Source organism: Gopherus flavomarginatus, chromosome 18, assembly GCF_025201925.1.
Source record: "Gopherus flavomarginatus isolate rGopFla2 chromosome 18, rGopFla2.mat.asm, whole genome shotgun sequence".
NCBI lineage: Eukaryota > Metazoa > Chordata > Testudines > Testudinidae > Gopherus > Gopherus flavomarginatus.
The window spans coordinates 19,858,274-19,870,338 of record NC_066634.1 but is presented as its reverse complement, the minus strand read 5'-3'; the positions used below and the strand labels follow the sequence as shown (position 1 = coordinate 19,870,338).

General features: G+C 57.3%; 1 protein-coding gene across 1 annotated transcript; it reads right to left on the bottom strand.

Moving 5' to 3' along the window:
• Positions 1-4,144: 4,144 nt before the first annotated feature.
• Positions 4,145-10,937, bottom strand: QPCTL (glutaminyl-peptide cyclotransferase like). The gene is made up of 6 exons (XM_050928100.1): positions 10,716-10,937; positions 6,757-7,044; positions 6,066-6,218; positions 5,780-5,879; positions 5,080-5,196; positions 4,145-4,372 (listed from the first exon to the last, which is right to left on the bottom strand). The coding sequence occupies exons 1-6, from the start codon at positions 10,935-10,937 to the stop codon at positions 4,227-4,229; spliced, it is 1,026 nt and encodes a 341-aa protein (XP_050784057.1). The 3' UTR covers positions 4,145-4,226.
• Positions 10,938-12,065: the final 1,128 nt, after the last annotated feature.

The following is a 12,065-nucleotide window of genomic DNA, read 5'->3' as shown; positions in this document are numbered from 1 at the left end:
GCCTGGGGGGCTGGGGAGGAGTCACCTGTATACACCATCACTGGGCCATCACTGGATCCCTGGCTGGCTCTGGTGGCCCAGGGGTGTTTGCTCCACTTGCTAATCACCCTCCCTGTTCGAAATTTGGGCCTTATTTCCCATGGGAACATGTCTGGCTTCAGCTCCCAGCCCCTGGCTCCTCTTCTGCCTTTCTCCGCGTGGCTAACGTGCCCGGCACGTCCTGTATTTCCCCCGAGTGATCAGCTGGATGGACTGAGCTCTGCCCTTCCCGCCCTGATGGCCATTTCTCCAGCCCGCCCATTGTGTTTGTGGCTCTTTTTCCACATCCCTTTTATCACGTGGGCCCCCGGGCCAGATGCAGGATCCAGCATCCCCGGACACAGGGGGAAAATCCCTTCCCTGGCCCCCACTCCCCTGTTTGCCCCGCCCAGGATCCCATGAGCCCTGCGTGTCCTTGCATTGCCCTGGGAGCTCAGGTGTGGCCTGTGACCCCTAGCTCCTGCTCGGAGCCCGGCTCTGCAGGGTGCAGCCTGGAAGTGGGGCCTGCGGCCCTGGCCTCACCCGGCAGGGAGCGCCTGAGCTGGGCACTCACAGGGTGGCTGCAGGTGAGGGCACGGGGCACCCTGTGCCCCCTCCCAGCTGAGAGCACCCTGTGGCCCCTGTGACAGGTTCCTTCCAGGGTGCCACTTGGAACTGGGGTACCACTGAACCTGCCTGACCCACCAGCCTGGCTTCCCTTCACACTGTGCTGCTGTGACAGTCTCTCAAGCCCAGGCCAGCACACGCAGGTAGGGACACACCCAGCTGCAGAAACACACAGACGCTGAAATCAGCTCTGTATGGAAAGGCTCAGCACTCCAGTGCACCCCCCACCCCGCAGAGGAGAAACCCAAAATTGTACCGTCTTGCGCTGACAGAGACCTGCACAGCGCAAGCTCATGAAATTCGCCCCCTCCCTCCATGTGGAGGACGACAGGCACAGCTTCTGCCTCCCAATTATGATTTCCACATACTGGTTTTAGACCAAACAAAAACAAGTTGATTAACTACAAAAGGTAGACCTGAAGTGATGATAAGGGATCATAGAATATCAGGGTTGGAAGGGACCTCAGGAGGTATCTAGTCCAATCCCCTGCTCAAAGCAGGACCAATTCCCAACTAAATCATCCCAGCCAGGGCTTTGTCAAGCCTGACCTTAAAAGCCTCTAAGGAAGGAGATTCCACCACCTCCCTAGGTAACGCATTCCAGGGCTTCACCACCCTCCTAGTGAAAAAGTTTTTCCTAATATCCAACCTAGACCTCCCCCACTGCAACTTGAGACCATTACTCCTTGTTCCATCATCTGCCACCACTGAGAACAGCCTAGATCCATCCTCTCTGGAACCCCCTTTCAGGTAGTTGAAAGCAGGTATCAATACAGCTGATAGCAAACAGATCAAAGCAGATTACCAAGCAAGTAAAACAAACATGCAAGATAAGCTGAAGATAAAGAAACTGGCTACAAGCAGTAATTTCTCACCCTAAATGTTTTAGGCAGATTGCAGAGATTCTTGTAGGCCGGCAGCACTGGCCTGCAGCGTAAAGCTTCAGATATTCCATTCGCAGGCTAGACACCCTTCTGGTCTGGGCTCAGCACTTCTCCGTCCCCTGGCCCCAATCTTTGTTTCTTAGCTGGTTCCAGCAGTCACCCTGGGCAGGGATTCAGTGAAGAACGAGCGTTGATTATGTCACTCCCCTGCTTTAAATAGCTTTACATATGGCAGGAATCCTCTGGGCACTCACAGACTGGCTGCAGCTGGGGGCGCTGGGCACCTGGTGCCCCCTCCCAGCTGAGAACTTGGGGGCGGGGGTTGGGATTCAGCGAGAGATCTGCCCCTGGGCTAACCCAGCTGCCTTCAGCGCCATCCCGCTGGGCTCCGCCACGGTGGAGCTCCCCCTGCCTGGGGCACCAGGCTGGGTCATGAGGCCAGGAAATGAAGCAGGTGGGAGGCTGCATTACCCGATGCAATGGGGCGAGGGGGGAGTGACATTGACGTGGCCAATCAAGAGCGTGGGCAGAGGAGGGTTATTTAGTCAGGCCACAGTTACATCCCCTGTGCAGGAGACAGGGCCCAGGATGAGATTAACAGGGGGCTGCTCTGTCCTGCAGACAGAATCCCCAACGCTGCCGCCCTGAATGCCGCCAAGAGCCTGATCCAATGCGCTATCTCCAGGGGTTTCCTGAAACGCAGCTACACCTTGACGGGCGTCGCAACATGAACCTGACCAGCTGCCCCGGGAACGCCCTCTACAGGGTCATCAGCAAGTGGCCCAGGTTCAAAGCCAAACCCTGAGTCCCTGCAGCCTCGGGGCAGCCCCTGTGCCCATTGCTGACCCCGGCTGCGGCTTATGCCTGCTGGAGCAGCACCTCTGTCCCCCAGCAGGGGGCAACCTTGCGCTTCTCGCCCACCTGCTGCCTCCTGGGGCCGAGAGAGCACGGATCTGAGAGTTGGGGTTACGCTCCCGTCTCCCCCAGCACTCGGCTGCCCTCTGGCCCAGGGAGCTCAGATTTCTAATGGCGCTTGGGAGCCACCTGCCTCCCCCAAGCTGCTTCCTTCATCAGATGCCAGGCCTACCCCTCGCTGCCGCCCAGAACAGGCACATCAGCTCAGCCTTGGCCCATACACAGCCAGGCTCAGGGTCTTACAGCATCCAGGAGGTGGGGCCAATCCTCAGCTGAGCTCTGTGGTGACAGCCCTGCCAATCCCTGGGCAGCTCAGGGAATGTCGCCTCCACTCCCGTGTTAAACGTCTGAACAATTCTCAATTCCAGAGTCAAATCCTCCTTTGTCCCCAGCCCTCCTGAAATCTGCAGCAAAACTTTCATCTAGAATCCCCCAGAAATTGGTCGCTATTTACCCCACCCCACAAAGGGAACCCAAGTGTCCCCGAGCCCTGACCCTCAGCTCTGCCTGGCCCCGCAGGGTCTGGCTCTCAAAGCTTTCAGCCCTAGCACCTTTCACCCCGACACTCCATTCCCACCAGCCTCTCTCACCGAGGGGGGGGGCGAAGTGTTTGGATCTTCACATGGCGGGTGCCTGGGAAGGACCAGTTGGGTGGTTGGCAGAGTCCCACAAAGGGGTTTTTAATTCAAGTGCAATTTGCCTCTAACCCAGCGCCCCGCGGCTTAGCGCTTCCTTTGCTTGGGAGCTTCTGAGCAGTGACAATAAACCAGCTTCTAGCACATGAAAAGTCGAAGCACTGTGAATCATTTCATCTCCTGTTAAACCATAACCACCCCCCGCCACTGGGCTGGGCTGGGCGAGCTCAGAGGGCGAGATTATGGTCTGTCAGATTAGCAATAAGACACCCCTTTGTGCTAGGTGCTGTACACACAGAACATGAGACAGACAGTCCCTGCCCTAAAGAACTCAGTCTAACTAGACACAGGGTGGGAGGAGAAACTGAGGCACCGGGAGGGGAAAGGGTTTTACACAGGCTCACAGGGCTAGTCAGTGGCAGAGCGTGGAACAGATCCAAGGGCTGAAGTCAAGTGCTCTGCCCACTAGGCAGTGCTGCCTCTCAGTTCAGAGGGAGGAGATGGACGGAAACAAAGGGGGCGCTGGTTCTTCACGGGTTACACAGACAGGCTTGGCAGCCCTGAGCTGAAGGAAGGGGAGGGGAGCTGGGGTTTGGTCCTGGTGATGGGAGCTGGGGCTGTGGGAGGGGGCCAGAGCAGAGGGAACAGCCATGCCAGCCCCACAGTGCCCAGGGCTGCCTAGCATGAGGGGGAGCGGGCAGCAGCCCTGATGGGGCAGCTCTTTGTTATGAGAGTCGTTGTGGAGCAGCCCCCAAGCTAGGCTGGGAGCCTGGTGGCCTGGGGCTGAACGGGCCCCGGAAACAGGAGCAAACTCTGGTGGGCCGGCAGCTGGAGGCCCCCGGTGTCCTGTCCCCAGCACAGTTATTCCTGCCTCAGGAGGTTCAATCAAGAGGTTTCGCTCCTGGGCCAGCCGCAGCCTCTGAACAGACTCAGCGCAATCTTCGTTCCCGTCCTCTCTGAGGCACCAGAATCGTAACAGCTCCCCCAGCCCCTGTGGGGCTGTAACAGCCCGGGCCCGCCAAGCCGCCTTGCCTGGTCCCTGAGGTGTTTTGTCCGCTGGCCCCATGGAGCTCAGCCCAGGAGGGGCAAAGGATCCCACGAGGCCCAAGGAGAGGTTCGTCCCCTCGCCTGAGGAGGCTCTGGGCATTCACAGCCACAAGTACTCAGCCAGGAAGGCAACCAGGATCTTGCACAGGTTCTCCACGGTCGGGGGATGCAGATTCTGCTCCGTGTCCTCCATTGTGTGCCAGACCCACGGGAAGGGGGTGGCGATGAGGTGCAGCACAGGTACTCCTGCGGCCAGACAGATACACAGACGGTCAGCAGGGATCCAACCTGGGACCTGCAGCGCTGCAAGTACCGGCCTCTACTGCTGGAGCTACAGGAGTAATTCCACTAGTGTCCGCAGTAGTAGACTATTATCCCTATGTGGCCCCGCCACTAGAGGGCAACGTGTGACACAATCTATATCCACACACTGCCTCCGCAGATGGAGCCAGGCCCTCAGGCATCCGGGCACGACCTGACCTTATATCTAGGAGCCCTGTGCTCCCCTGACATAGCAACGAGCAGCTGGCTAGGTGCATTATGGGAACCAGGTTGGCCAGGGACATCAAACAGGTCAGGGCCAAGTGGCGAGATAGCAATGATGTGTTTATAAAGTCTTTCACCCCCAAGGATCCCAGAGCCTATGTTTAAAATGCAGCCACCTCTGGGGTGAAGCTTGCCAGGCATGCAAACAACATCTATAAAGCATTTTACCCCTGTAAATAACAACACTTAGCTCTTGTATAGCCCTTGTCCTCAAGGGATCACAAAGCACTTTACAAAGAGGGTCAAAATGATTCCCCCCACTTAAATGGGGAAACCGAGGAAAACAGCAGCAAAGTCACCCAGCAGGGCAGGGGCGAAGCCATAGCTCCTCCAGGGAGGCTCCCCCAGCTGTCCATCCCACACTGCTCTGCGCCTGGATGCCCGGTAGCCAGGGTCAGGGCAGGTACCTTTACGGAGGAAGGGGACGTGGTCGTCTTCAACAGCTCCATACACAGGCTCTCGCTGGAAGTATGTCTGCTCCCGGGGGTGGGATTGCAGCAGGCCCAGTTGGTGCAGACGCTTCTCTGGGCAACACAGAGCAGAGGGTGAGGAATGGGCTGGTTCCTGGGACCTGCGAGGCTGAGGGCGCGGCAGGACGAGACCCACAGGGGGCCCTGCCTGGCCACTCGCACCAGAGCTCCCGGAGGACATGGAGACGCTGCTGTCTCCGGGAGCAGGCAGGGGAAAACACCGGAGAGACAGTGGGGATTTCAAACCTGACATGTCGTGTTTCAGGGAAATAAAGTGTTGGTGAAAGATGTCAGGTCAACAGCCCCGGGGACTGAATCCCCAACTCCCAGCTCTTTCCCACAGCTGGGGCTAGAACCCAGGAGTCCTGGCTCCCAGCACTCCCTGCTCTAACCACTAGACCCCACTCCCCTGCCACTGCTCAGGATAGAACCCAGGAGTCCTGGCTCCCAGCCCCCCTGCTCTAACCACTAGACCCCACTCCACTCTCAGAGTTGGGGCTAGAACCCAGGCACTTTTATTCATTGTCAGACAGATGCAGGCCCATCAGGACTGTGGGGGAGGGAGATAGCTGTTCCGCTAGGGGTGCCTGGAGGGGCAAGCCCCCTCCCACCCTTGGAAGGAAGGAAGGTTCGGTACCGATGCTGACGAGTCGGTCGAACCAGGAGGCGGTGAGGGGGAAATGGTTCTGGATGGTCGGGTTTCGGGCCCCCAGCAGGTCCAGCAGGACAAACAGGCTCTGCAAGGAGGCAACGAGGGATTAAATCTACAGGGGCCCAACCACCCCGGAAGGATCTGAGGTAGGGACAGGTCCAAGATCCAGTGCACAGAGTGAGCCCCCCTGGCCAGGCAACCCCTCAAACCTCTTCAGCCTAAAAGCTCCCCTGTGCAGAGCTCCCCAGAGGGGCAGACGGGAGGCTCTCACCATAGCCTGGAGCTGGCTGGTGTCCGGCCGGTGCTGAGCCTTGGCCATGTGCTCAGCCAGGTGGCGTGCCCCGTACAGGGAATCACTCTCACTCCACTCCCCAAAGGCCTCCTCGCCGTCCAGGAACAGCAGCTGCAGCGTCACCTCGGAGCCCTGGGGAGAGACACGGGGCTCGCTCAACCCTGGCACTCCCAGACAGGTGAGGGGACTGCACCAGGACAGCAGCAGAGCTGGGCATAGAATCCAGGAGTCCTGGCTCCCAGCCTCCCTTCTCCAACCATTGGACCCCATTCCCCTTCCAGAGATAGAACCCAGGAGTCCTGGCTCCCAGCCCTCCTGCTCTAACCACTAAACACCACTGGTTTGAAGCAAGATTTTTTGCTTTGAGGCAGAAGAAAAGAGATAGTTTAAAAGTTTAGGCTACTGTGTTTCTGAGGCTTTCCCCCCCCCCCCCCCCACTGGCTGCTTGTAAGCTATTAAGGGGGGCCAGCAGTAGCTTTTACACCTCCCAGAGATAGAACCCAGGAATCCTGGCTCCCAGTCCCCCTGCTCTAACCATTAGACCCCACTCCCCTCCCAGGGCCAGAGATAGAACCCAGGAGTCCTGGCTCCCAGCTGCCGCTGGTTTTATCCACTAGACTCATTCCTTTCCCCAGCCAAGAGTAGAACCCCCAACCTGGGAAGCGCTCACCTGCTCCTTGGCCTTCAGCAGCGATGCATCCAAGGCCGTGGCCAGTTCCAGCAGGATGGCGCAGGGCACGGCCGAGTCGGTGGCCCCCAGGAAGATGCGGCCCTGCCGGTCGCGGGGGAAGTACTTGGAGTCATAGTGGCAGGCCAGGACCAAGCGCCGCCTGGCAGCGGGGTCCAGCGTGGCCACTACGTTAGCAAAGCTCACGACACCCCGCGGGGTCCGGTCCTCGAAGGCATCCAGCTCGACCCGCCAGCCCGCAGCCAGCGTGGCCAGGCTATCCACAATAAACTGGGACAAGATGGAGAAGCTGTCAGGGTGCCGGCTAGGGGGAGCCTCAGGGGGCAGCAGTTTTGGGGCTATCAGCAGGCAGGCCCAGGGGGGAATAGGGGGAAAAGTCTCACCCTTCTAAGGCAAGGGGCAGGGGTGGAGAGATGCTCACCATCTCCAAAGGGATCTGCCCAATGCAATGGAGCTAGGATGCTCCGAGACGGACCCCACTCGCTGCCTGACAGGGTCAGAGCGACGGCCCACCTAGCCTGGCATCCTGCCTCCGATGGTGCCCAGCACCAGCTGCTTCAATGGAAGGCAACAGAACCCTGCAGTAGCAGCTGTGGGATGATCTGCCTCCCACGACTGGGCTCATCCTGAGTTAGAGATCGGCTCGAGCCCTGGCGTGGGTTCACTCTCTCTACCAGATTGTTGGTCATGTCCACCCACTGCTCTGCGTATCTTGTTCTCCATACAAATGTCCCGTTCCTTTGTTAATCTTACTAAGTTCTGAGCCCCAGTGAATTCCTGTGGCAGTGAATTCCACTGGCTAATCACACATCACAGGAAGCAGGGTTTCCTTTCACCAGATTTGACTCCCCCACCTTTTAATTCCCTGGAACATCCCCTTCCAGGCACAGGAGAGAAGCATCCTACCTCCCCTATCAAGTAACAACTGGTCTGGAAAGATGGCTGCCATGATCCCTCTCGCTCATCCCACTCCAGAGTAAGGATCCCAGTCAGTCCCAGCTACACCCAAAAGGTTTTCCAGGCTCTGTTCAGTCTTGTCCCCCGTCTCTGGACCCCCTTTGTTCAGTGCTATGCCATGTGAGATGGGGACCATTCCTGAGCGTATCCAGCTGGGTTAGCACCCGGGAAGAGTCGGAGGCGTTTGCATTCAGCGTGCGTTACGCTGCCCGTCACCACTGAATTCCATCGGCATCACGTCACCCACCCCCCAGGCTGCAGGTCTCTCTGAAATTCCTCACGGCCCTCTCTGCTCCTGGCTACCCTCAATAATTTTGCTACTACCCCAACTTCCAGATCATTAACAAAGATATTAAACAACACAGGACCTTTAGCCATGACTGAAACTGACCATGTGAGGTACGGCTTGTGGCCTACAGGTATTTGCTAGGTACAGCACAGGTATACAGCGATGAACATACAAGCCTCTGGCCTGAAAAACAATAGCACTGCCAAACAAGGCACGCGGGCCAAGAAGCTAGTCAGGAGTAACCCCAGGCCAAGATCTCACAGGACAGACCACTGGAATACCTGAACAGCTGACAGCTGGAGATGTTTTAAGACAGGAACACCGGTAGCTGTCCAACCATAGGAAACCAATGCTAACTAATTAACATATATGCTAATAGATTTGAGGTAGAAGGCCTAGTGAACTATGGGAGAAGGGCACCCTGACATTAGATGGGTGAGGAAATACAGATGATGGCCGTCGGCTTAGAGGGAACTTAGGTCACAACTATGCATGTCGGGTCTTAGTCATTCTAACCACTCCTTGGCCTGCTCTTGGGCCAGGAACCCACCAAACCTCAGCACAGTGGTTGGGAAGATAAATAGTCAATCTAATTAATACACAATCAATAGATGAGGGACCCAGGCCAGCTGACACCGGGTCATGAGGCTCAGACTGCAGGGCTAAAAGTTGCCATGTAGATGTTCGCTCTTGGGCTGGAGTCTTGGCTCTGAGACCGTCCCTCTTCATGGGGTCTCGGAGCTGGAACATCTGCATGGCAATTTTATAAATCCACAGCCCAGCCCGTGTCAGCTGAGCCAGGCCCCGAGTCTTTCATTGCAATGTAGACATTCCCTGAATCCCTTTGCTTCCTGTCTCCTGGCCAGTTTTGCATCCAAAACAATATTTTCTCTCTCACGCCTCAGTGACTTAACTTCTTTAGTCCAAAGTGGTGCTTAGAAGTTGAAATAATCTTCTCCATCAAGCAACAAGACTCTGAAGTCCTCTCTGCTTGCCTGGAACCAGTAGCCTCTCCAAGAAAGCTGGTACTGAGGCCTTGACCCCAGCCTCCTTCCTATTTTCCGCACCATTGCTACCAACGTAAACCATGAGCTCCGCCCCAGAAACCCATCTAGTCTTCTCATGACCTTTACATCTGGCTGGTTTCATGTTCACCAGCTCCCTGCTGTCTACATTCCCGACAGCCCACTATCCCACAGCCCATCTTCTCCTCTCTGCTGCAATTTCACCCCCTGGAGCCATCTCCACTGGGCAGGAGAACTTCCAGGCTTCACTAATAGGGAAGCTTGGAGGGTCCCTCACATCCGGCCTCAGGGTCTGTCCATCATGCGATCAGATGATGGGGGAAACCAGCCCAATCCCCAGTATCCTCCTCCTTATTCCTCTACAACCAGTTGGGACATTTCCGACAAATCATTTTTCCGTCAAAAAACACCAATTCATCCAAATTTTGCGAAACAGGGTCAGGTTCAATGATGCTCCCGCCTCGAAAAAATGTTTCAACTGTCCACGTAAAACGTTTCGATTGCTTCAAACAGTCCAATTTTCTGGGTCAAAACAATGATTTGCTCTGAAATTTCAGCTAATCGGACTGAAAAAAGGTCAAAACTGAAATTAAACATGGCAAACTGATCCAAACGAACCATTTCCATTGACCCAAACTGGCAAAGAAAAGGTCTTAGGGGGCTGCAAATACCTGAGATTTTTGTCCTGATTCGAGACAGGAAAATATTTGGAACTTTCAAAAATATTTGCAGAACAGGAAAACCAATTCTCAACGGTTTGAACGGCCGCATGCTGGGTCTGCAATGGACATGTCGTTCGCACAGACGCTTCCAAAACACACTGAGCTTTCAGCACCCACTTCAAACTGGGGGTAGCTTCCCCAAGAGGTCCTGCAGACCCAGCCCCAAAGATCTTCTGCATCTCTAGTTCAGGCCAGGGCTACTCCACAAACCCAGCTTTGTTGTCTGGGGTGAAAGAAAAGAAAAAACAGCCCCTAGCTGCCAAAACCCCCAGTGTAGACGCAGCTGTCTATGGAAGAGAACTTCTGCTGGCACAGCGTCGTTCAGGGAAATTGTTCCTACACGGGCAAAACTCTTCTGTCAGCGCCCACTGTGTCTATACCAGGGGGTGCTGCTGGGACAGCTATACCAGTATGGGGATATCTGTAGAGCTTGTGTAGCGTAGACAAGGCGGCAGACTAATCCTGTCCCCACCGCAGCTGGGGCCCTGTGGCTCCTTGGGGCTGGATTCTCCCTCGTGCAATTATAAACATCAGTGCCCTGCGGATACTGAGTCAGCATCCGAAGAAGTGTGCTGTAGCTCACGAAAGCTCATGCTGAAATAAATTTGTTAGTCTCTAAGATGCCACAAGTACTCCTGTTCTCTTTGAGTTAGCTGGTCTCTCACATTCACTTTGCACCAATGGCAGTGACTGCCCAGGGTCCTGGGTGCAAGGAAACAAATCCTCTGTTTGCACTGGAACCTGAAACAGACAAAGCTGCCCGAGAGCAAATCCTAGCCTCAAGCCACTGGCTGCAGCAGGGCAATGCCCTGGAGTGTGCAGGGCCTGAGCTTACACTGGGGTCCCACATTCTGGGGTGACCTTCGAGTCCAGGATGCGCCCCAGTCTCCAGCACGGCACAAGGACCGCACATCCCCAAGGCTTCGCCGGGCCACAGCCCACACTCACCTGCCGTACCTTCCTGTTCCCCGGGCTGCCCGGGTACCGCTCGATCAGCATGGGCTTCAGGAAGGAGCCCCAGAGACGCCGGAGGTCCACCAAGGAGGCCAGCCGCTTCACCTGGCTGCTGGAGAGGCTCCGGGGCTTGTGGTCGAGCTGTGGAAAGGAACAGCACTGGAATCCAAGGAACCATTCAAAACACCCCCCGCACCAGGAATGGACCCAGACCATCCAGGCGACAGCAGAGGGGTCCCGCGGTCTGAGTCTCGAGCCAGCGGCTGTCTGTTTGTACAGCGCCCAGCACAACGGGGACCTCCTCCGTGACTAGGGCTCCCCAGGCATCCTGTCCCCAATACAGGCAGTGGCTGCAAACGGGGGGTGTCCTCCCGCTGTGTCCCCCTGTGCTGCACGACCCCGCGAGGGTGACGGAGAACAGAGCACAAGAGCCAGTGCGAGTTAAAGGGCCTCTCCCTGCCCCCACCAGAGTCAGTGGAGTGGAGGAGGAGGGGAGATACCAGCACTGGTCGTGCTACTGCCTCTCCGAGGGCTCTGGGCACCCGCAAGTCACACCCAGGGCCTCCTCCAGCCTGCCAGCCCCTGGACTCAAATCACCCAGCCCCCCCTGCAACTTCTATGCCTCACTGCAACACCCCCCACCATCACTGGGCACCCTGACCCCACACCCCCTCCCTCTTGGGCACCTTATCCCATCCATACCTCACTGCAACACCTCCCCGCCCCCATTACCAGGCACCCTGCCCCCACACCCATTCTTCCCAGGCACCTTATCCCATCCTTGCCTCACTGCAACACACCATCACTGGGCACCCTGCCCACACCCTCCCTACCCCCAGGCACCCTGACCCACGCCCCATTCTTCCCAGGCACCCTATCCCATCCATGCCTCACTGCAACACCCCCCCATCACTGGGCACCCTGACCCCACACCCCCTCCCTCCCAGGCACCGTGACCCCACACCCCCTCCCTCTCGGGCACCTTATCCCATCCATACCTCACTGCAACACCCCCCCCCCATTACCAGGCACCCTGACCCCACACCCCCTCCCTCTCCGGCACCCTATCCCATCCATACCTCACTGCAACACTCCCCCCCGACACCATCTCTGGGCACCCTGCCCCACACCCCCTCCCCGTCCGTCCCCCTGCCCCTACGCACATCGTACTCCCTGCTCCCACTCCCCTGCCCCCCACACCCCATGCTCCCTACCCCAACTTTCCTGCCCCTTCCTGGGCAGCCTACCCCTCATGCTCCCTGCTTCCGCGTCCCCCCGGCACCTGCCCCTCACCTGAGCGCCGGGCGGGCCCCGCGGCTGCCCCCCACCGGCCCCGGACCCCCA